This window comes from Aethalodelphis obliquidens, unplaced genomic scaffold (genome assembly GCF_003676395.1).
Source record: "Aethalodelphis obliquidens isolate GAN/ISIS:26980383/991018 unplaced genomic scaffold, ASM367639v1 scaffold21, whole genome shotgun sequence".
Taxonomy (NCBI): domain Eukaryota; kingdom Metazoa; phylum Chordata; class Mammalia; order Artiodactyla; family Delphinidae; genus Aethalodelphis; species Aethalodelphis obliquidens.
In genome coordinates this window covers 3,186,770-3,210,242 of record NW_020837965.1, presented here as the reverse complement: position 1 = coordinate 3,210,242, position 23,473 = coordinate 3,186,770, and the positions used below count along the sequence as shown (strand labels likewise).

The following is a 23,473-nucleotide window of genomic DNA, read 5'->3' as shown; positions in this document are numbered from 1 at the left end:
CGTTTTTTAAGGAACCTCCATCCTGTTCTCCATAGTGGCTGTATCAATTTACATTCCCACCAATAGTGCAAGGGGGTTCCCTTTTCTCCACACCCTCTCCAGCATTTGTTGTTTGTAGATTTTCTGATGATGCCCTTTCTAACCAGTGTGAGGTTACACCTCATTGTAGTTTTGATTTTCATTTCTCTAATTATTAGTGATGTTGAGCAGCTTTTCATGTGCTTCTTGGCCATCTGTATGTCTTCTTTGGAGAAATGTCTATTTAGGTCTTCTGCCCATTTTTGGATTGGGTTGTTTGTTTTTTTAATATTGGGCTGCATGAGCTGTTTATATATTTTGGAGATTAATCCTTTGTCCATTGGTTCGTTTGCAAATATTTTCTCCCATTTTGACTGAGGGTTGTCTTTTCGTCTTGTTTGTAGTTTCCCTTGCTTTGCAAAAGCTTTTAAGTTTCATTAGGTCCCATTTGTTTATTTTTGTTTTTATTTCCATTACTCTAGGAGGTGGATCAAAAAAGATCTTGCTGTGATTTATGTCAAAGAGTGTTCTTCCTCTGTTTTCCTCTAAGAGTTTTATAGTGTCCAATCTTACATTTAGGTCTCTAATCCATTTTGAGTTTATTTTTCTGTATGGTGTTAGGGAGTGTTCTAATTTCATTCTTTTACATGTAGCTGTCCAGTTTTCCTAGCACCACTTATTGAAGAGACTGTCTTTCCTCTGTTGTATATCCTTGCCTCCTTTGTCATAGATTAGATGACCATAGGTGCATGGGTTTATCTCTGGGCTTTCTATCCTGTTCCATTGATCTATATTTCTGGTTTTGTGCTAGTACCATATTATCTTGATTACTGTAGCTTTGTAGTATAGTCTGAAGTCAGGGAGTCTGATTCCTCCAGCTCCGTTTTTTTCCCTCAAGACTGCTTTGGCTATTCGGGGTCTTCAGTGTCTCCATACAGATTTTAAGATTTTTTGTTCTAGTTCTGTAAAAAATGCCATTGGTAATTTGATCGGGATTGCATTGAATCTGTAGATTGCTTTGGGTAGTATAGTCATATTCACAATATTGATTCTTCCAATCCAAGAACATGGTATATATCTCTGCATCTGTTTGTATCATCTTTAATTTCTTTCATCAGTGTCTTATAGTTTTCTGCATACAGGTCTTTTGTCTCCCTAGGTAGGTTTATTCCTAGGTATTTTATTCTTTTTGTTGCAGTGGTAAATGGGAGTGTTTCCTTAATTTCTTTTTCAGATTTTTCATCATTAGTGTATAGAAATGCAAGAGATTTCTGTGCATTAATTTTGTATCCTGCAACTTTACCAAATTCATTGATTAGCTCTAGTAGTTTTCTGGTGGCATCTTTAGGATTCTCTATGTATAGTACCATGTCATCTGCAAACAGTGACAGTTTTACTTCTTCTTTTCCAATTTGTATTCCTTTTATTTCTTTTTCTTCTCTGATTGCTGTGGCTAGGACTTCCAAGACCATGTTGAATAATAGTGGTGAGAGTGGACCACCCTTGTCTTGTTCCTGATCTTAGAGGAAATGCTTTCAGCTTTTCACCATTGAGAATGATGTTTGCTGTGGGTTTGTCATATGTGGCCTTTATTATGTTGAGGTAGGTTCCCTCTATGCCCACTTTCTGGAGAGTTTTTATCATAAATGGGTGTTGAATTTTGTCAAAAGCTTTTTCTGCATCTATTGAGATCATCATATGGTTTTTCTCCTTCAGTTTGTTAATATGGTTTATCACATTGATTGATTTGAGTATATTGAAGAATCCTTGCATCCCTGGGATAAATCCCGCTTGATCATGGTGTATGATCCTTTCAAAGTATTGTTGGATTCCGTTTGCTAGTATTTTGTTGAGGATTTTTGCATCTATATTCATGAGTGATATTGGTCTGTAATTTTCTTTTTTTGTAGTATCTTTTTCTAGTTTTGGTATCAGGGTGATGGTGGCCTCATAGAATGGGTTTGGGAGTGTTCCTTCCTCTGCAATTTTTTGGAAGAGTTTGAGAAGGATGGGTATTAGCTCTTCTCTAAATGTTTGATAGAATTTGCCTGTGAAGGCATCTGGTCCTGGACTTTTGTTTGTTGCAAGATTTTTTTTTTTTGCGGTACGCGGGCCTCTCACTGTTGTGGCCTCTTCCGTTGCGGAGCACAGGCTCCGGACTTGCAGGCTCGGTGGCCATGGCTCACGGGCCCAGCCGCTCCGCGGCATGTGAGATCTTCCTGGACTGGGGCATGAACCTGTGTCCCCTGCATCAGCAGGCGGACTCTCAACCACTGCGCCACCAGGGAAGCCCTGTTGCAAGATTTTTAATCACAGTTTCAATTTCACTACTTGTGATTGGTCTGTTCATATTTTCTATTTCTTCCCTGTTCAGTCTTGGAAGGTTATACGTTTCTAAGAATTTGTCCATTTCTTCCACGTTGTCCATTTTATTGGCATAGAGTTGCTTGTTGTAGTCTCTTAGGATGCTTTGTATTTCTGTGGTGTCTGTTGTAACTTCTCCTTTTTCATTTCTAATTTTATTGATTTGAGTCCTCTCCCTCTTTTTCTTGATGAGTCTGGCTAATGGTTTATCAATTTTGTTTATCTTCTCAAAGAACCAGCTTTTAGTTTTATTGATCTTTGCTATTGTTTTCTTTGTTTCTATTTCATTTATTTCTGCTCTGATCTTTATGATTTCTTTCCTTCTACTAACTTTGGGTTCTGTTTTCTTCTTGTTTCTCTAGTTTCTTTAGGTGTAAGGTTAGATTGTTTATTTGAGATTTTTCTTGTTTCTTTAGGTAGGCTTGTATAGCTATAAACTTCCCCCTTAGAACTGCTTTTGCTGCATCCCATAGGTTTTGGATCGTAGTCTTTTCGTTGTCATCTGTCTCTAGGTATTTTTTGATTTCCTCTTTGATTTCTTCAGTGATCTCTTGGTTATTTAGTAACATACTGTTTAGCCTCCATGTGTTTGTGTTTTTTTCCCTGTAATGGATTTCTAATCTCATAGCATTTGGTCAGAAAAGATGCTTGATATGATTTCAATTTTCTTAAATTTACTAAGGCTTGATTTGTGACCCAAGATGTGATCTATCCTGGAGAATGTTCTGTGTGCACTTGAGAAGAAAGTGTAATCTGTTGTTTTTGGATGGAATGTCCTATAAATATCTATTAAATCTATCTGGTCTGTTGTGTCATTTAAAGCTTGTGTTTCCTTATTAATTTTCTGTTTGGATGATCTGTCCATTGGTGTAAGTGAGGTGTTAAAGTCCCCCACCATTATTGTGTTACTGTCGATTTCCTCTTTTATAGCTGTTAGCAGTTGCCTTATGTATTGAGGTGCTCCTATGTTGGGTGCATATATATTCATAATTGTTATATCTTCTTCTTGGATTGATCCCTTGATCATTATGTAGTGTCCTTCCTTGTCTCTTGTAACATCTTTATTTTCTAGTCTATTTTATCTGATATGAGTAATGCTACTCCAGCTTTCTTTTGATTTCCAAGTGCATGGAATATCTTTTTCCATCCCCTCACTTTCAGTCTGTATGTGTCTCTAGGTCTGAAGTGGGCCTCTTGTAGACAGCATATAGATGGGACTCAGACAGTTGAGGCTCAGACTTAATCCAGAAGAGGTTACCTGGACACGTGCCTGGGGCACACTGTGGCTGCTTTCATTTCTGATTTAGAGCACACCAAGCCTTGCAGACCCCAGCATGTGGTACAGCTCAGGTTGTCTGGATGTGATAGAGGGCTGCTGCCCACTGGTCATCCCAGACCTGGGCCAGTCTGTTGGAGATCTGCGGGCCTGCCAGCCCTGTGGCTGGGCTCGTCTAGGCTGGTGCCCGGGACCTCCCTCAATGCCTGCGCATCTGCCTCTGACAGGCCAGGGTGAAGCTGCTCTGAAGCACACCTATGGGGCTCCCAGGGCTTTGTGACAAGGGCTATGTCTGGATCTTCTGGTTTTTCGGTCAGACAGCTGGCTACCTGCAGACTGTGCCCTTTGCTGCGGCCGAGAAGAGAACAGAACAGAGGGCATCTCCCGCTCACCTTCTGATTGTCTTATGCCACAGGTGTTCTCTCCTCAGCAAACACCACCTGGCTCAGCCTGTCTCGAGTCAGCTGCTCCTGACCTTTGTGGGGAAGTGGGCAGCTGCTCATCTAAATTTACCTTCTCTGTTCCTTTCGCCACCTCCCCTTATTGCCATGGTTTTTAGCCTTGAAACGTGGCCCGTATGACCACTGTCTTTGCATCCTAGTCCTCGGTAATATAAATTATGACACCATTGGGCAGGATCTATTTCTGTCCCTTATAGTACTGTTATAGATTGTGTTTTGATTCAACAGGCCAAACATAAGTGGTCTGTTGCAATGAGGGGTTCTGAGGGAAGACCAGCTTTCCTTCTAAAGTCATGTGGGCACGGACCAAGTCTTTGAACGTCCCTGTTCTGTTATTCCACTGTGGCTTCCAGGTTAAGGTGGCTGCATATCACTCCAGTGACTAAGGATTCATGTGAAGGCAGATCACTACAGGCATTCTGGGAAGGGGGAACTGTCTAGACAAAGGTCTTTGTGTTCTTGAGGGCCATAAGTGCCCCTCCCCCACAGATCCATATTAAGTAAAACTTCCCTCCCCTTTGACTTATTTGATTTGTCATCTTGCTGATTCTTCTTCTTTTTTTAAATAAATTTTATTAATTTATTTTTGGCTGTGTTGGGTCTTCGTTGCTGCGCACAGGCTTTCTCTGGTTGCGGTGAGCAGGGGCTACTCTTGGTTGCAGTGCACGGGCTTCTCATTGCAGTGGCTTCTTTTGTTGTGGAGCATGGGCTCTAGGGAGCGTGGACTTCAGTAGTTGTGGCATGCAGACTCCGTAGTTGTGGCTTGCAGGCTCAGTGGTTGTGGCTCATGGGCTCTAGAGCACAGGCTCAGTAGTTGTGGTACACAGGCTTAGTTGCTCTGCGGCACGTGGGATCTTCCTGGACCAGGGATCGAACCTGTGTCCCCTGCATTGGCAGGCGGATTCTTAACCACTGTGCCACCAAGGAAGTCCTGATTATTCTTCTTAAGAGACCTTAGAAGGCAGCGCAGGAATGGGCATTTCTACAGTTGAGTTCTCTAATTCTCTTGAGAGCCAGTGATTTGTCCTGGCAGATTTGTCTTTCCTGACCTTGAGTGTTAGTGTCTACTGCCTGGGACAGACATTTGCAAGGACCTTCTGTGTTGCTGTGATTACTGCCAACTCCTTTTCCACTGTCATCACTTTTCTAGATCCTCAATGGTCTTGACTTCTTGACAATACAGAAGTAGTTCTTTTCTTTCATCATTTTCTTTGCCTCACGTTTATCAAATCTATAGCCAGAGACAAGATAATCACTGGCCAAATATGCAGGGTTTAACATTTGATTTTGAAGAGAGCTGGGCAAATGGTCTTTTGCATGGAATTCATGTTTGGAAGACTATATTTTTACTTCTAAAAGGGAAATCTTATTATTTAGCTTCCCAGCTTAAAAATCCTCTAGTGGGGGCTTCAGTGCTTGTCAGATAAAGGCCACATTTCCTAGCATGGCATACATAGTCTGGCCCCGTTTGTCCATACCCTCACCTATTCCCACTCTTCTTCCTGCCCACCCTCCCTAACCATGTGAATTCATTTGCCACTGATTCAGATGAGTTTTGCTCTTTCATACCTCTCTGGCTTTTCCCCACTTGCTCACCTGACAAGTTCTCCCTCTCCTTTGAGAGTCTTTTCAGTCATTATCTCTGGGATACCCTTCCCTCATCCTCTGAGACAGTTCACTTTGGTCCCACAGCACTCTGTCAGTACCTCATGCGCATACCACGTTGTACTATAACTCTTTACCGGTAGGTCCTTAATTAATGCTAGCTTAATGAGTGAACGGTTTCAGACATCAATGCTTGTTTCTCCTTGACAGATCCCCTAGACCCTTCACTCCCTGTGGAGTTTGTAAGACATGGAGATGTCATTCGACTAGAACACAAAGAGTAAGTAAATTTGCTGTTTGGGATAAATGAGTGGCATGAGCATCAAAGGTACAGAGCTCTTTTAAGCTGGAAATAAACAGAAGTCAAATGTGGATGAGGCTCTAGTAAATGGAACAAGGCTGCTGTGCTAGAATGGGAGAATGATTACTTTGCCTGTTTTGGCTTTGGGAAGCTTTGGATTTTGAAGGTGCCTTTCAACTGCCCTTTTCCTAGGGGGAAGAAAGAAAAAAATTGAGTTGCCCAAAGCTTTTTCTTAAGCGGCTGCCTTGAGAAAGGTATAGGAGTCTGTTTCTGAATATGGCAAACTAGTTCATTTAACCAGTGTTCTCACTGAGAATGACTAAAAATGCTGGAAAATGTAGAAACATCTTAAAAGCATAAAGAACTGACAAGATAGTAAGGAGTTACTAGGTCAAAATCGCAGTGAAAGGGGGAATCCAGAGAAAAAGTGGGACACTGTGGCCACTTCTGCCTTGAACCCACAATCTTGAGTTTTGGTTTTTGGGTTTTGACTGCCTCTAGAGAGAAGAAGTTTTAAAGTCAAAGCTCTAGGCTCACCCGAAGTGGTAAATTATTGGATCTTCCCCAAAGTTTGTAACCCCCAAAGGCTTAGGGTTAGGATAAATCCGCCCTATCTACCTATATCCAGAGTGTGTTTGGGAGAGCAGGGCGGGGGGTGAGGTTGGTAGGGACACTAAATCTGGTTCCTGAGAAGCTGTAATTACCAGTTGATCTTCACATGGATTTGCAACCCAAATTCATTTCACCTGGATGGTCTCAAAATCTTCAGGCCATGAATTTAAATGAACATGGTCCTAAGACTGTGGTAATGTTCCCTAGGTGCCTGGCTAAAAGCAAATGTTAATCCTCTTTTGGGAAATACATGGTTATCTATTCCTATAAATAGTTTTTCAGTGACAGTGAATAGTACACAGTAAAAAATAACTAAGCACACAAGGAAATAGGGCACCATGTGCAAGAATGAGCAGGAAAAATAGGCAACAGAAGCAGCCCTGCAAAAATTTCATGTGAATTGTCAGATACAGAATTTTTTTTTTTAATCAGGGATTTTTTTAATATACATATAGAAAAGCTATGAGCAGTGTTTTTTCCCTAGTCAGTAAGATTATGGATACTTAAAATTTTAATTTAATTTTTTAAAATAAATTAAAATTTATTAACTAAATTTTATTTTTGCAAATTTCCAATATTTTTATAATGAACATTGATTACTTATTATGGATAAAAGTAAGGATTATTACAAAAAACATGAAGTAAACAAAATCTAAATGAAACCCTCCACTTCCCCCACAGATCCCTACTTTGTAAAACTGGTGATAGGAGTAGAAAGCATAGATGGTAGGGAGGAAGTTTACCTATCTCAGGCATACATAGATCACAAATTTTAATTTTCTTCTCCCTAAACCTGCCTCTTAAGTCAGGCTAGCTTGCCTCAAAGCCACCAATGTGTTCAGTCATCCCCCTGCCCCCCACCTGAAGTTGTGGGGTGAACAGGAAGTGAAGCCCCTTTCTTGGCGTATGGTCCAGTACTCCTCACGATATGTTGGATTTAATGGTTTGGATTCTAATTTTTCTTATCCAAACAGATGACTCTGAGTAGCCTTGGTAAAAGAAGAAACATTGCACATCTCTTTTCTTCAGGATAGTGGCACTTCTCTCTTTTAATTTCTAGGACTTCTCGGAACTTGCACAGTCACTATCACGAGGCCCCCCTGACCCGGAAGCACTATCAGGTCACAGGCTATGGCATAGTAAGTGAGCCACTCGAGTGTCAGCAGGATGTCAAAAACTGTGGGGCCTGGCTCAGGGCCATGTGGCGGAACACATCCTCCCCAGAATTCTGGAATGTTCCTAACGATTGGCTGCACAGGGACTCTTAACATTTAGGAACTTCCTGGCTAGGCTTTTTGCTGTGGGAAAGGCAGCCTATGAAGTCTATTTGTTTCCATCTCTTGCCTCCCATAATTACCATGCCATTTTTATGTTCTGACACTTAATAAATGTCAAATATGAATACTGTAAGGGTCCCTTTTAAAATCATATTATACTTAGAAGCCACAGGGCCACAATATGACCCCAGATGAATATACAAGTTTATCCTTTGCCAGATTCCAAATTCTCATTGGCTTTAGTTTTTTATTTTTATTTTTTTTGCAGTACGCAGGCCTCTCACTGCCGCGGCCTCTCCCGTTGCGGAGCACAGGCTCCGGACGTGCAGGCTCAGCGGCCATGGCTCACGGGCCCAGCTGCTCCGCGGCATGTGGGATCCTCCCGGACCGGGGCATGAACCCATGTTCCCTGCATTGGCAGGCGGACTCTCAACCACTGCGCCACCAGGGAAGCCCTCATTGGCTTTATTTTTAAGGATTACTTCCCTGTTCCACAGAGGGATATTGTCCCCATTGCTTTGGATTTTTGCTGCCTTGGGGTGATGCAGTTAATAGAGGAAGCTCTATGAGTATTTATGGCTTGGGGAGTAATTTGAAAACAGAAACAACTAGTGGGAAAGTAGATTTATGACTATCTGTTACGTTCCCTTCCAAGGGCTTTGGTGCTTCAGTAAAGATTCTGGGTTCCTTAAGGTGGAATTCCCAACCTCTTTCTATTTGCTCATCCCACATTATACTAGAGCCAAGACTCTGAACTTCATCTTTTTCTGGTGAGCATTTCCTGAGGAGAATGAGACACAACTGTCTTAATTTCCACAGTACGATATCTAGGCCAGACCTTTCTTCGATGAGTGAGTGTCCCCATGGCCACCAGTAATGGACGCAAATAGCCCATATTTATTTCTGTTGGCACACGGTGATGTCTTGAGTTTAGTTTAAGGGCAAAAACATTTATTTAGAACTTAAACTCTAGTTCTATAAAGTGAAGAATTAGAACTAAGTTTTGAGGAATTATACTACTTTTCTTGGTTGTAATCGCGAGTGCTGGGACAATGGCAGTCACTTGGTGTATTTCTATGGCCCTCTCGTTCCCTTTCCCACCTCAGTCATTTAGGCCAGTTTGGTCTTTGGCCAAACTGTAACATGATGGCATCTGAAAGGGTGACCATCTCCCTTTTCTGATACGTCTTCTCTAAAGTCATCTTACTTTCTTTGTATTTTTTTCTTGATTTATGTGGCAGAATGGGACAGGAGACTCAAATGACTTCTGGAGGATTGAGGTTGTAAACAGAAAATTTGGAAACCGAATCAAAGTGCTGAGAAGTCGAATTCGCCTCATCCATCTGGTGACAGGTTGTGTCCTGGGCTCCTCGGGAAAGGTCCTGCCCAAGTGGTGAGTCTCTGGGGTTTTGATGTCCCATTAGTGGCTCATGCTTTTCCTTTCACACTACGAGGACACCCAAAACTTCCATTTCGCAGTGGTCGATGTTTACCTCAGGTTTGCTTTTTCTTTGTGGTGAATGGAGGGAGGAAAGGCATCAGGAGTTTTATGGAGCCCAGAGCTCCAGAGTTCCTCTGGTGTTTCGTGTGTTGTAATAGTTGAGCATTTGTATATCTGGCTTGTGATAACTCTCTGGATCTATGTCTCCTTCTAAAATGGGAATGTTGTGTGCTCGAGTCCTCCTAGGATAGTTGTGGAATATAAAAGTGTGAGGCTGAAAAAAGCATGGCCACTGGGTTGGAAAGAGAGGGGCACCGTAGATTGAAGAGCAGTTGGCAGTGTTACTCTCCGGTGGGTTTCAGGTCTTCTGAGAGACATCTGTGACTACTTTTCACAGGGGCTGGGAGCAGTTGGAAGTCACCTGCACTCCATACCTAAAGGAAACCCTCAACTCCATCTGGAATGTGGAAGACCATATCAATCCCAAATGTGAGTGAGGCCATGTCCTGGGCTGGCTCTGAAGGGAACATTTCTAAGTAACTCTCATCTTAGGAAAAGAAACCTTTACAGACTCTGCTGCCACTTTATCTTATTGTTGCCATTTTCTTCCTTTTTTAAACCTAATCTCTTCATATGAATTGTCTAGATAGGGAGCTCCTTTTTTCTCCCCACCCACTCAAACTTCCCATCCTCTTTAAACTCCTCTCCCTAAAGTGACCTATGACCTCACTCGGGGCCAGAGCTGGTTGTCTCTGGTCACTTTCCTTGCCTCCCACTGGATATGACTCTCTTGCCGCCTATAATGCAGGTCCATCTGCTTGCCTCCTGGGCTATTCTATCCCCTCTGTGGTTACCTCCCCACCCTCAAGGCTTAGAGCAGGCCGGTTCTTTCCCTTTCTGCCCCTGTGTAGGCTCCTCCCCTCCCCACATCCAGCCAAGGCTTTTACAGAAAGCAATGGCTGCAGCCCTTGATCTGAGCCCCATATTTATACTACCAGGCTCCAATTGACATTTCCACTCCCGCGTCATCTTCAACTCAACGAGTGTCTGGATTCATCATCTGTCCTCTTAAGCTACCCCCTTCGCACTTCTGCTTGATTTCTCCTCTTCATGCTTCCCATTTCATTCTTTTTACCACCTAATTTAACCAACCAGCTAATTAACTAAGTAATTAAACAGCTCTTTGTTTAGATGCTGGGAGCCATGTGGGGCCCTGGGGATGCCTTGGTGAATGAGACAGGCTCGGGCCCTGTCCTCACAGACCTGCCTCGTGCGGGAGCAGCATTTGAGGGAGCGGCGTCATGAAGGCTGATGGTGCCGAGGGCTGTGGGAGCTCCGGGGCCAGGGCTTTTCGTCTGTTGCCATTGCCTCCCTCAGAATATCTGCTGAGTGCTTAATACGTGCTCAGTGAATGATCGAGAATCCTTCTGTCTCCTCAACACTCTCACCTGCTGGTTAGCTTGTCAGGAAGGCTACACTCAGACCCTGACAGTAGTGTGGATACCATGGACAGACAGCCATGAGGAGCGGGTGTGTGAGAAAGGTTTACGCCTCTGTCATTTCTTTTTCTAGTGCCAAACATCAGCCTGGACGTGCTGCAGCCCAGTTTTCCTGAGATAATGCTGGAGGCCCACATGGTGATGATCCGGGTACTGTGGCCCCTTCCCATTTGGCAGCTTCTCTAAGAGCTCTTGGGCATCCACAGATTTGGATCATGGATCAGTAACCTTGGTATAGACCCACTGCCCCCTTGTGGAGGACTTAGTGTCTTCACCTATACTGGCTTACTTGGTCTTCAAAGGCATTGAATGGTGGTGGCGATGATGGTGACGGTAATGATGATGAACACTTATGTAGCTCTTATGTGCCAGGCACGACTCTAAGCACTGCACATATATTAACTTAATACTTATTACAGTCTTCCAGAGATTATCGTTCCCAGTTTACAGATGAGGGAATTGAGGCACAGAGGTTAAGGAACTTGCCCAGGGTCACACAGCTAAATGTAAGAGGTGGATCCAGGCCTTCAGAGTCAGTGCTAGTTACCACTACACTCCTCTGCCTCTAAGTGAGTCTCACATCTGTTGAAGTGGCAGAGCTCCTGAAAATCATAGTGCCCTTGGTTGAAAATCATGAGACACTGATAGGTGATTCCATCATATGAAATTAGGATTAGTTAGGATGAACAGCTAATTTGAGTGTGTTGTTTATATGCAGCATAAAATCCCAACCAAGAGCCCACTCAGGTTCCCAGACAGAAACAAACTGTTTAGGGGGCATGGTTGATTCATTTTAAGGTTTTAAAGACTCGTCGTTTGTACTGTCTATCGTTAGTAGCTGACAGCTGACATCAAAGGTTTAAGAACAATTGAGAGAAGAAATCTTTAAATTGAGAAAGTTCTACCTAGTAGCTTAAAGTTTCCCCTGTGAATTGGAAAAACCCTGATGCGGTTTTGATGTTGAGGGGGAAACCTCTTTACTTTGGCTTCTGGAAAACCGATGTTCTGCAGGAACGATGTTTAAGAATCACAGTATCTCAAGCCAGTTTCGTGTATCTGTGCAGGATTGCAGAGAGGTGTAGCAGTTGTTATTTTTCCCCTGGTGAGCCATTGTCAATTGGTCTTTCCTGGAAGTGATTATGTAAGCAGTACTCAGTAAATATAGTTGACTTATTTCAACAGATTAAATTTAAAAATTCAAATTTTGTCATTTCTGCACATTGGGAGGTGATGAGTTGACAATAAGCAATCTCTGGGTACCTTCTTCTCTGACTCTCTGTTTGTAGCTGTCACTCTGGCCTGATGACATAGTTCTTTTGAATATGTGCCTGTCGGTCAAAATAGCGTTTTAGATCCGGGTAGAATTTTAAGACTAAGTCTAAATAAATAGTCTCGTTTTTTCTTTCATTATCTGAGAGGTAGAGTCAAAGAAGAAAAGGGACATAAGGAACCTTTCTTATTCAACTGATGTAGAGTCAGGATGGGGAGAGAGATCAAAATTGTCTGGACCATAGAAACTGCAGGGGACAGGGCTTCTGCTATCTGAGCAGAGGGCCTAAGGCCTGGGCGGAGAAGGCTGCCCAGCCTGCTGAGGTTAGCTGGAATAAGCCCACTAGGCGTTAAGCACAGAGAACAATGTGCAGATACACATGCCTATAATGGTTACAGACTTTCCTTCCTTCCGTTTCTTGGTTTACTAAAGGAGCTGGATTTCTTAAGAGTTTAACGTGTAGGATGCCCTTGGCTTGGTATAGCTCCGGCTGGAGTGCCTGGGTTTGGGACTGGACTGGACTGGTTGAAGGAATTGGTTGCCCTCAGCAGCTGCTCTTGGGTCCAGAATGATTCATTCTTCATTCCAAGGCCCTTCAGATGGCCATGATGGTTCAGGGGCTGTGCAGCTGACCCCTTTGGGCGTGACACCCCACTGGCTCTTTTAACCCTGGAGGATCAATCCAGCCACCGTAGGGAGGCCTGCAAATAATTCCCAAGACCTCAAGGAGTTGGGTTAGCAAGGCACTGGGTGGTGGTTCACTGAACCAGACCTGGATCTTTCTTGGGCTAGGCCAGTGGTTCTCAACAGAGGGCGATTTTTGCCTCTGAGGGGATATTTAACAATGACTGGAGACATTTTTGGCTGGCATCATGGAGGGCTAGGAATGCTTCTGGCATCTAGTGAGTAGAGGCCAGGGATGCTAAACACCCTACATGGCACAGGCCAGCCCACACCAGAGACTTCTCCAGCCCCAAATGTCAATAGTGCCGAGGTGGAGAAACCCCAGCCTAACTCCTAGCACCTCACTCCCCTTCTCGGGAATGACTTCTCAGTCTGTCCTGATGATGAGGCTGACGCCATCCTGCTGGGTAGGATCCAGGATCCTGCTCCTTTTCCTTCTTGTTTCAGCAAAGGCCTGCTTTTGCCATTTAGAGACAGGTTGTTGGGTATTCTTGGCTGTTGGACTAAATGGGCTGCGTCTGTCTGGGTCCTTCAGGCTAAAGTGTGCATTCTCAACCAGAGCGATATCGCTCCCAGGGGGCAAAATGTATTCTTGGAGGGTGGGAAAAAGAAAAAAAAGCCCTTAACTTTTTAATGTATAAAGCACAGGTATTCCTGCATTATGTAAACAGATATACAGAATAGCTATGGTATTAAAGTGTCATGAGGGGACTTATTGTGGTGATTGTTTTGCAATATATACAAATATTAAATCATTATGTTGTATATCTGAAACTAATATGTTATATATCAATTATACCTCAATAAAAATTTCTTTAAAATGTCATGGCGGGGGAGTGTTTAGGGAATAGATGTCTTAAAAAGGTTGAGGGGGGGCAGGCAATAATGGGAAAAAACGCTGAGAAACATTAGGCTAAAGTAACTTTTTCAAAGTCCAGGAACTTAGAGTTTCTGGGTTTGTGTTTGAGATTGGCCTTCCAAGGGAACAAGTGAGTCAGCCCTGATTTTCTGTGCCCCACCTCATCCTCTTGACACCTTATCCTTGGCCTGGAGACGGATATGTATTTTGTGCCTGTGGGAAACAAGTCTCTCATTCCTCTTTCTCTCGAGCAGAGAGGGTCTGAATGGACTGTCTTTGCTGGGACATGGAGGCTTGCTTGTTGGGAAAAGTAAGTCAGTTTTTGTAAGCAGGTGGGCAGTGACTGAGAATGAGCACCTGATTCTTCCCTGCAAGGGAAGGGGAGGGGAGAGGAGAGAGGGTTTCTCTTGACACCTGGCCACACATCAGATCCCCATCCCTCACGTTCCTGTCGGCCTTCTAGAGCTCTGCTTTGACTAGCTTTTCTTTGCCACTTTCCTGCAGGGGAACAATGGCCTCAAACCCAAAGACAACGAGTTCACGTCCAAACCCTGGCACTGGCCTATCAACTATCAGGTAGGGCCCGAGGCAAGAAAGAGGGCGTTGAGATTTGGTGGATGTGGGGTGCACTGGGGGCGCAGGGCGCGGCCTCGCCTGGCTCGGGGTGGCCAGAGGCGGGCTCTGTCTTCTGCCCCGATTCGGATCAGCCTTCCCAGGGAGCTCCCATAGAAGGCGCCCACTCCGAGCCTCCCGTCAGGGCTCCCTGTCTACGAAGGGTGACCCGTCTTCCTCCTCCTGGAACTCGTGCGGCTGGGAGGAGCTGAGCTCTGGGCCAGCAGCGTGTCCTCTGCTCCACAGGGCCTGCGCTTCTCAGGGATCAATGACACCGACTTCCGAGTGTATCTGCTCGGCAACCCGGTGAGTGCCTGCGCACCGCGCTTTGGGCCCTGAGCTGTGCCCGTGGAGAGCTGCTGCTTTCTCTCACCCTCCTGTTCTCGTTTCCCTGCAGGTGGTTTGGTGGCTGAATCTGCTGAGCATCGCCCTCTACCTGCTCTCAGGGAGCATCTTTGCTGTGGCTCTGCAGAGAGGGGCACGTCTGCCCGCCGAGGTTGAAGGTCAGGTCCCTGGGCTCTCCTGCCCTCCCACCTAGCAGTCAGGAGGGCGCCTGCACTCGGGGAGGGCCCGCCTGCTGATGGCCCTTCCTTTGCCTTTCCCTCCCCTTCTTCCCTCCTCTTTTGCTTTTTGGAACTCAGTCACCAAAAGCCCAGTGCTGTGTTAAACACTACATCCTCCCAACAACCCTATAAAGTAGAGTTTATTACTCCTGCTTTATGGATTAGGAAATCAAGGCACAAAGAGGTTAGGAAACTTGTCCCAGTAAGGGATAGAACTGAGGTTCACACCCAAGCGGACTGAGTTCACAGCCTTCACTTTTGACCTCTATGCTCTATGCAGAGCTTCCCACCTTTTCTCTTCTGCCCCTTCCTCGTCCCATGGCCCTGTCCTCTAGTCACGTAGAGAGCAGCCCCCAGGCCGTGGGCCACAGCATCTGAAACATTCACACAGGCTCTCTCTGCCTCTGCAGCTCCGCGTCTGAACAGACATAGTCCCCGACCGCCCCCTCTCCCACCTCCGTCCTTACCTCTGCCCGCACCTCCGCCCCGTCTGCTGCTGCAAAGACCTGCATGACAGCAGAGATATGGGAGCTGGAGCTGGAGGCCAGGCTGCCTGCTGCTGGGGTTTGGCGCCCCTGCCGTGGGTGCCGAGGCCTCCCTGGGCCGGGTAGCAAGCAGTTGCTCCTCTCCTGCCAGCTGCTGTAGGATTGTTCAACTTGGGCAGAGGAGAGAAGGAAGGCTTATGCAAGTCACACAGCAAGGAAGGGGCAGAGCTGGGCTAGACCAGGCTCTCTGCCCCCTCCCTGTCGGCTGACCGGGCTGTGCTGCTTGGGGCCCAGGGCTGTCCCAGGTCCTGCTGCAAGGAGGCGGGCAGCTCCTCCTGGGCTGGATGATGCATTACTTCCCGTTCTTCCTGATGGGCCGGATCCTCTACTTCCACCACTACTTCCCCGCCATGCTCTTCTCCAGCATGCTGACAGGTCAGTGCTGCCCTCCTGGGCCTGGGGAATGAGGGCGGGGCCGGGGAGGAGGCCACCATGGAGCGTCCGTGCTGGGGGGAGCCCTCTGCTTCCCTGACCTGGGGGGCTCTGTCTGCTGCCTCCCCAGAAGGCATCCTCTGCCAGACCGGTGCGAGGTTTCTCTTCCTTCCATAGGCCTTCTGTGGGACACACTTCTGCGGCTCTGTGCCTGGAGCCTGGCCTCCTTTTCTCTGGCTGGGCACGTACACACGCTGGGAATCCTGAGCCTGCTCCTGGGAATTGCCTACAGGTGAGCACCCCCTGCACCTTGCATTGCTGCCCCCCAGCACTGAGGCCTCGGTCCCAGGTGCGTTTTAGAACCCCCTGGCATGCTTTTGAAGCACACTGGTGTCCGGCTCCATCTCCAGAGGTTCTGATTCAGTTGAGCCCAATTTGGATCCTGTGGTCCAGCCACAGTTTTTAAAGCTCCCCACGTGACCCGAATGTGCAGCCAGACGGGCGAAGCACGGGCTACCTCTCTGCATTCTTTCCTCTTGCCAGTGGCTCCCAGCTTATGGACCACTCCGGCTCACGTGGGAGGGCGCCCCTCTTTAGTCACGTGGCTCCCAGCCAGAACAGCTCTCAGTGGGGTGAGGGAGCGGGTGGTGGAGGGGCGCCCGGGCTGTGGTGCGGCTCAGAATGGCTAGGAGGGGGTGTCGTTTGGTAAGCCGCCCTCTTCCCCACCTCGCAGGCCTCACAGATCCGCGCTGAGAATCACTGGCCTTTAGGGGCGGCGGGGCAACATAAAAACCTGAGCAGGGAATCGGGGGCCTGAGGCCCGGGAGCATTTCCACATTTTAACAAAAGGTCTGGGCCAAACAGTCCATGACCAGACCCTGGACTTCTCTGTCTCCTGGACCTCTTGGGAAGAGCCCTTTCCCTCACTGGCATTAAGCCAGCCTCTTCCAAGTTCACAGCCTCTGGTATGGCCAGGTGGCAAACTCATGCAGACATGGTGACCAAAAGGGGTGGGTCTTGTAGGTAGAGAGGGTCCGATGAGCCCCGGCAGGAGGAGCTGAATCTCATGGGTCTGCAGGGCACCTCGCCTCCACTGAGGCGGCAGGGCGCCCACTGCCTCCCCCTGGGTTCTCTCCCTCAGCTTCTACCTCTTCCATCCTCTGGCGTATGGGATGGTTGGTCCGCTAGCCCAGGACCCCCGAAGTCCGATGGCAGGACTAAGGTGGCTGGAATCATGGGACTTTTGAGGCCACTGCAAGGACTCCAGCCTGGGTCCAGGAACTTCCTGGGGACAGCCAGCTGTGGAGCCAGTCCCTGGACCCTCCCAGCTGTGGAGGAAGCTGCCTGAGGAGCCCGCGGAATTCTGCCACCTGCCAGGACCACGCCCTGGGAGCATACCCGGAGTGTAAGCCACTAGAGAGGGCCATGGCTCTGCTCTAACCACAGCCGTTCCTCCGCTGGGGCTGGCTCAGCAACAGGCGACACATCTCTCAGGCCCGTTTCCCCAAGTCTGCAGCATGAGGAGGGATGAGTGTGCAAGAGGGTGGGTGTGAGTGTGTGGGGGAGTGTGCGTGTGAGGGTGCGTGTGTCCGTATACCTGCGGAAGGTAGACCGTGACTGTGGACAGCTGAGTGTCATAAACTCTAAGAAGTCGTCCAGGGCTACAGTAGTATTCTCTGGGGGTTTTTTCACACTGGACTTGGTTTGTAAGATTCATCAAAAATTCTCAGACCTCCAAGAAGACTGAAAGCACTGACCCCACCTTGGGATGTCACCAAGGGCAGAGACGATGGTATCATCACGGCTGTGCTGCCCTCCTTCCCACAAATAAGCAAATACAGCTGAGGCCCCTGAGCTGGAGGGCCCGCCTCCCAGCTGCTTCCCCACGTGGCTGCCGGGAAGTCTCCTCCGTGGCCGCAGGCGGCTGGACTTCTGCCTGCGATGTGCGCAGAGGACTGGGCCCCAGAGCGAGGCAGCTGAGGACTCACCAGCCCTGTTGGCCCTCCTCAGCCCTCGGTTCCTCGCTGTCTGAGAACATCACGTCACGAGGTTGGTGGGAGGGGTGGCACCCTGTCCTTGGCTACTGTGTGTTCTCAGGCCCTGTGAGCCAGAGGTGATTTCTGGCTGCCCATCCCTTACCCTCTGCGTCCAGCCTGACTGTGAGGGTGGGCCCGATGCATTCTCCTGATTGCAGGGAGCCTTTGGGGCCCCTCTCTTAGCAGCTGAGGTGGATGTGTGGCAGCGCAGGGATGGGTATGGTGCTGGGCTGGGGTCCCAGCAGGGCGTCGGGGTGTGGGCTGCCTTGGCCTTTCCGGGCTGGTGTTCCTGTCACTCACTAAGCTTTCCCCAGTTTTACTTCTCTAGTCCTCCCCTGCTGACAGCCCCCTCCCTTTCACTTCATTTCATTTCCCTTACTCTGTGTCACTGTCTCACCAATCTCTTTTTCCCCAAAGACCCAGAGCACCTAGAAATGCCTTGGAGCTTCTCCTCTCTACCACTCTGAAGCCCAAGCAGGAAGCTCAGAGCTGTTCCTTTTACTTCCTCCCCATATGAAAGAGATAAAGAAAACCCTTGGGTTAGCACTGAACAAACCCAAGGCCAGTCCTTCAGCCGTCCTCCGTCCTCCCAGTGCATGACAAAATATTATTTTGTCTCAGAGAACTGTCATGCTTCAAGGTTTAATGATGCATCTCTGCCACCCTCCATCTTCCCTCCTCTGTAGCCCCCACCAGCTCTGACAGGGTCAGAGCTCTTTAGAGCATCTTTGCTAGGCGGTTGCCACGGAGACTGGAAATTGGTCCCAAGGACAGGCTGCGCTACGTACTGGGTGGTGGGGAGGGAAGCTTCTGGCCATGCTCGGACGTTCAGACCAACCATCATTAAAGTTAATAGAGGAAATGCAGCAATGTCAAAAGCAAGGCAGGTTCGTTAATTAGATCTGGGGCCTGATGACCTCCCTTTCCCAGGGCTGCAGCCCTTTTGACTTCCCCCAGCAGGAAGCGCTGCCGGGTGCTGAGTCTGGGCTGCTTGCTTAATTGAATTTCTGGAAGGGAAGGAGAACTGGGATGGAGAACCTCCCGCTCTCCCCTCCTCCTCCGCTTCTCCCTTTCTCTCCCCCAGGCCAATTTCGTTTCTTCTGAGCTGGGTGGGGGCAGCCATCTTGGTGGGCTCTCCTGGAGGTGGAATTCAGGAACCTGTGCTTGGCTCTTAGCAAAGAACAACGGCCCCACGATGACAACCGGAAGGTGGCTGATGTTCCCTTGTGCCTTATTTCCTAATAGGAACTTGTTGGAAGGGAGGTGCTCTGAAGGCAGCCACTCTGAGTGAGGGTGAGGAAGGAGAAAGCTCAGCCGGCTTCCTGCCCATCCCTCCCTCCTAATTTGGCCACACTGGGGACAAAAGTTTCCTTTGTCTCTTACACTGCTTTCCAAAGATGCAGAAGAACTGTCCGCCCACTCCCTCCTCTTCTTCCTTGCCCAGACTGGCAGACACTTCTCTGGGGACAAGGCCGCATGGGTTGATGCAGCTTCAGGTACTCAGGTTCTGTTGTTGGAAGATGCTGAGGAGAGGGGCTGTCGTGGTGGTGCTCTGAATATGGGCTCCAGCCCCCAGGAGCAGGCAGAATGTGACACGCCCCACAGACTTGCTGGCGGAGGAAGGAGACGTTTGTTAGCCCAACCTCCAGCCGACTTCTTGAACCACATTTTATATTGAAAAAAACTTTCCATAGATAATCAGAGGCCGTTTACTTTTGTAATAAATAGCACTTATTTTGAACGCCATGTTGTTCTTGTTGTACTTAATTGAACCTGACTTGCCCTCTGGCTCCCAGAAAGAAGAGAAGAATGTTTTGAGTGCAGGAACCATTCCATTGTGTCTGGAGTCTAAGGCCATTCTAATTCCAGCAGAGGCCCTGGGCTAGGCAGGCGAGCCTGATTACACCAGGGAACATTTAGGCCCTCTCATGGATAAGGTTACTTGAGTAATGTTGGTTGTTATTGTGATTTATTTAAACTTATTCTAAAATAAGTAGGAAGCTGGACCTTTTTCTCTTTTAACCTCCTCACACAAGTATAGAAAGGAATGAGAGAGAGTAACGGTTGTCCACTTCTGAGACAGCTGAGTGGCCCAGCATGGTAGCAGCAATGTCCATTCTGCTTACAGAGCGGCCCCCATCTTTTTTGTTTTGTTTTATTTTGGTTTTTTTGTTTGGTTGGTTGGTTTTTGGCCGCACCATGCGGCCTGCGGGATCTTAGTTCCCTGACCAGGGATCAAACCCGTGCCCCCTGCATTGGAAGCACGGAGTCCTAGCCACTGGACCGCCAGGGAAGTCCTAGAGGCCCCCGTCTTGACAGGGGTCACCTGTTATCAGGAGTCATGTTAAGGGTCCAAAGGAGGTAAGAGCTGACATGTTTTAGACAGAAGCTGAGGGAGGAGAGGAGTCCACTGCATTGTGAAACTGGGGATCTTCTGGGCTGTCTGACCAACCTCCTTCTTAGGACCGAGAGTAGCTGGAGGTGGAGAGGGGATCGTGCAGATCCTCAGGAGACGGAACTGCCGCGGACAGGAAGGTTAGAGAAGGACCAGATGCTGCTTGACGCACAGCTTAGCTTACCAGCTCATGCTGCGTCTGTGACACTGAATCCTCATAAAGGCCCAGTGAAGTCCGTGCCGTTTTTGTCCCCATTCCACCCAGGAGAGATTCAGTTAATTGCCTGGTTAGTAAATAGCAGAGCCAGGACTAGGTGCCGAGTTGGGCTTTTTCTGCTTCTCCAGCCTGGTCCTGGGACTAGGAGCGCCTGCCCAGGACAACCTGGATCCCCTGCGGAAAAGGCTTAGATTAGCACGTTCCTTTGTACCTTCTGCCTAAAGCATTGCTAGCTCATCCAGGGCCCTGTGTTTCCTGGTGCACCCAGACCAGTGGTTTGCTGGGAGAAAAAAAGCCCTGATTTGTAGTATATGCCAATTTTCATGGTGTATATACTCCACCATGGCCTCTTTCAGGCTACCAGCCTGATGTTCCTGAATGAGAAGCCGGAAAGGTGAGCACAGTTGGCTGTCACAAGCCATCTGAGAGCCAGCTCTGACACACCTTTGACCCAGACCCAGTGATCCGGGCTTGGTCTGAACTTTGGGCACAGCTCTTGGGCACAGTCCGTTAGAGTGAGGAAGGCAGTGGAGCACGGAGGCCCACTGGAGGGGCCAGGGTCAGTCCAGAGGTCAAATCCTGGCCCTACCACGGATTAGCTACGTGACCTCGGGCCAGTTACTCAGCTTCATTGCCTCCGTTTCCTCAGCAGTAAAACAGGCTATAATAGATAGGGTCTACTTCGCAGAGTTATTATGAGAATGAAAAAAGTTTGCAAAGTCCCTTGCACAGTGTCTGGACATGGATGCCCAATAAAGGCTAACCCTTTACTGTTGGTGATAAGTCGGCCTCAGTGACAGCACTGGCTCTAGAACAGCACTTGAACCCTCTCCTCGATTAGAACCTCCTGCCCAAGTTGTGGCCAGATGCCAGGGAGGGGAGCTCCGGTGACCTTCCCCCAGCCCCTCAAATGTGGAGTCAGACCCTCTGTCTCCTGGCTGGAAAACACCACGCTGACTGCTTAGGCCCAGCCTGGTTCTTGGGCCTTTTCACTAAGGGGAGTGGAGACCAGAGTGCACTCAGCTCTCTCCTCCTACCTCCTGGCTCTAGAAAGGCAGAGTGAGTGCTGGCTTCACCACTTACTAGCTAAGGCCATCAACTCATTAACCTATCAGACTCCAGACCCTGCCCAAAGGAGAAAACAGGCAGGGAGGGTCCTGAGTGTAGACTGTTGGCAGGAAGTGCAAACTGGGTGGCGTGGGAAGCCTTAGACAAGCCAGGTGGCCTGGAGCACTGGGCATCTGGGCACTGAAAGGTAAAGGTCGCCAGAGATATACGTGGTTTTCTCCTGTGACCTGCTGACCTGGCTGCAGGGCCATGGGACACCAACCTGGGAGTCCAATCCCTGAGACCCTGGCCTTCTCCCTTCAGCCCCCAGGCCCTTTGTGTTCTCACTTGGGGATCTCCTGGACTCCTTAGGACACAAGCCAGGCTGCCTTACAGCTCTGCTCCCCTGCTCCAGCCCAGAGCCCCCCGAGATGCGGGGAGGGATGGGGAAGAGAGGAATAGGGTAATATTCCTATATTATTAGCTAAATTCCTAATAGCTCTAAACTCTCGAGTCCCCGGAAGAGGGAGGGCAGCGGGATGGTCACCGGGCTCGGCTGGGAGCAAGAAAGAGGAGTTCTGCTGAGGCCCTCAGTCCTGACGGGGGACCAGCAGGAGAAGTTCTAGAAGGCAAAGATTCAACACTTCAGGCCTAGCACAGGGTTGCGCACGGAGCCGCAGCCTGTTCGTGACCCAAGGCCCCAGCACACTCACCTTGTACCCAGGGACCGAAGGAGGCGGGCTGAGAGGCTCCTGGAGACCTCTCTCCCAACCCCTCCATACAGCTTAGGAAACGGAAGAAGAGAGGTGGGCAGACTGAGAGGAGACAGGCTCAGAAACTTGACATAATGAAAGGTAAATGAGGGTCTTGCTCTTCAAAACCTGGGCCACTGGAACTGGGCTGGGGCCCGAGGAACTTTCATGCTTGAAAGAGAAAGGTTTAGGACTTCCCTGGTGGCGCAGTGGTTAAGAATCTGCCTGCCAGTGCAGGGGACACGCGTTCGAGCCCTGGTCCGAGAAGATCCCACATGCCGTGGAGCAACTAAGCCCGTGCGCCACAACTACTGAGCCTGCGCTCTAGAGCCCACGAGCCACAACTACTGAGCACACGTGCCACAACTACTGAAGCCTGCACGCCTAAATCCCATGCTCTGCAACAAGAGAAGCCACTGTTGTGAGAAGCCCGTGCACCGCAACGAAGAGTAGGCCCTGCTTGCCGCGACTACAGAAAGCACGTGTGCAGCAACGAAAACCCAATGCAGCCAAAATAAATAAATAAATTTATATTTTTAAAAAAAGAAAGAGGTTTAGGTCTAATTGACTTCACACCCTGAATGGCAAACATGAGATTCTGTATCCTGAACTTCAAATTAAAGAAAGAAATAGTACTTCTATCTAAACATTTACAAAAGTCTATTTAAAATCGCTGAATAGTAGAATGTTCTAGCGTAACTCCCTTAATGTCCAAGTAGTGGAATGCTCACAGCTGCTGCACCCAAGACCCCACCCTGGCCAAGCAGAGCTGGGTTTAGAACCTGAGCTGACAAAATTTCTAAAGATGGCAGCTGACAGATTTCTCAAGAAAACCCAGGCCTGGCTGGAAATGGCTGTGGTCTTGGCCCTGTCCCTAAAGCTGAGAGTCCTGGTGGTCCCCAAATGTCACAGGGTGCCTCAGTCATACCCAGAACTGGGGCAGACCTCCTCCCCCCGTTCCCTGGCTTCTGCCTTGTCACACACGTAGGCGCCCTGGCATTCTCTGGCCCACCTTGGGGCATAAGGAAGGGGACCCTGTACCAAGGGATCAGATGCCTCCAGGCAGTGTTTGAGTGGGGCTCTTGGAGAGGTGGCTCTCGCAGAGCTTACCTAAGACGATCAAATTGAACTCCTTGCCCTAACTAGGGAGTGTCACCAGATGAGAAACTGAGGTCCCAAGAGGCTCGACGATTTCTGCAAAGCTCTGAAGCCCGGCCGTTTCCCAGGCCACCGGGTCATCCCCGGCCGGAGCCAGTTGCCCAGAGAT

The 23,473-nt window shown here is 48.4% G+C and overlaps 1 protein-coding gene and 1 long non-coding RNA gene across 4 annotated transcripts in view; one reads left to right on the top strand and one right to left on the bottom strand.

Annotated features, from left to right (window-relative positions):
• POMT2 (protein O-mannosyltransferase 2) overlaps positions 1 to 19,541 on the top strand; it is a 47,650-nt gene extending 28,109 nt beyond the window's left edge. The window contains exons 11-22 of one of the 3 annotated variants that reach the window (XR_003435576.1): positions 5,935 to 6,004; positions 7,698 to 7,776; positions 9,156 to 9,307; positions 9,753 to 9,844; positions 10,928 to 11,004; positions 14,172 to 14,243; positions 14,526 to 14,585; positions 14,677 to 14,782; positions 15,622 to 15,762; positions 15,937 to 16,051; positions 16,901 to 17,164; positions 17,490 to 19,541. Coding sequence is in view for 1 of the 3 variants with exons in the window: in XM_027120148.1 (XP_026975949.1) it covers positions 5,935 to 6,004; positions 7,698 to 7,776; positions 9,156 to 9,307; positions 9,753 to 9,844; positions 10,928 to 11,004; positions 14,172 to 14,243; positions 14,526 to 14,585; positions 14,677 to 14,782; positions 15,622 to 15,762; positions 15,937 to 16,051; positions 16,901 to 17,006 (1,070 nt within the window). In the remaining 2 variants the exon portion in view is untranslated. Of the gene's footprint in view, positions 1 to 5,934; positions 6,005 to 7,697; positions 7,777 to 9,155; positions 9,308 to 9,752; positions 9,845 to 10,927; positions 11,005 to 14,171; positions 14,244 to 14,525; positions 14,783 to 15,621; positions 15,763 to 15,936; positions 16,052 to 16,900 lie in introns of those variants that run through there. The other 2 variants (XM_027120148.1, XR_003435577.1) reach the window with 2 other exon arrangements.
• On the bottom strand, positions 11,815 to 15,615 carry LOC113627512 (uncharacterized). Its single transcript, XR_003435578.1, has 2 exons — positions 15,310 to 15,615; positions 11,815 to 11,981 (listed from the first exon to the last, which is right to left on the bottom strand). It is a non-coding gene; the product is annotated as an uncharacterized LOC113627512 (long non-coding RNA).
• Positions 19,542 to 23,473: the final 3,932 nt, after the last annotated feature.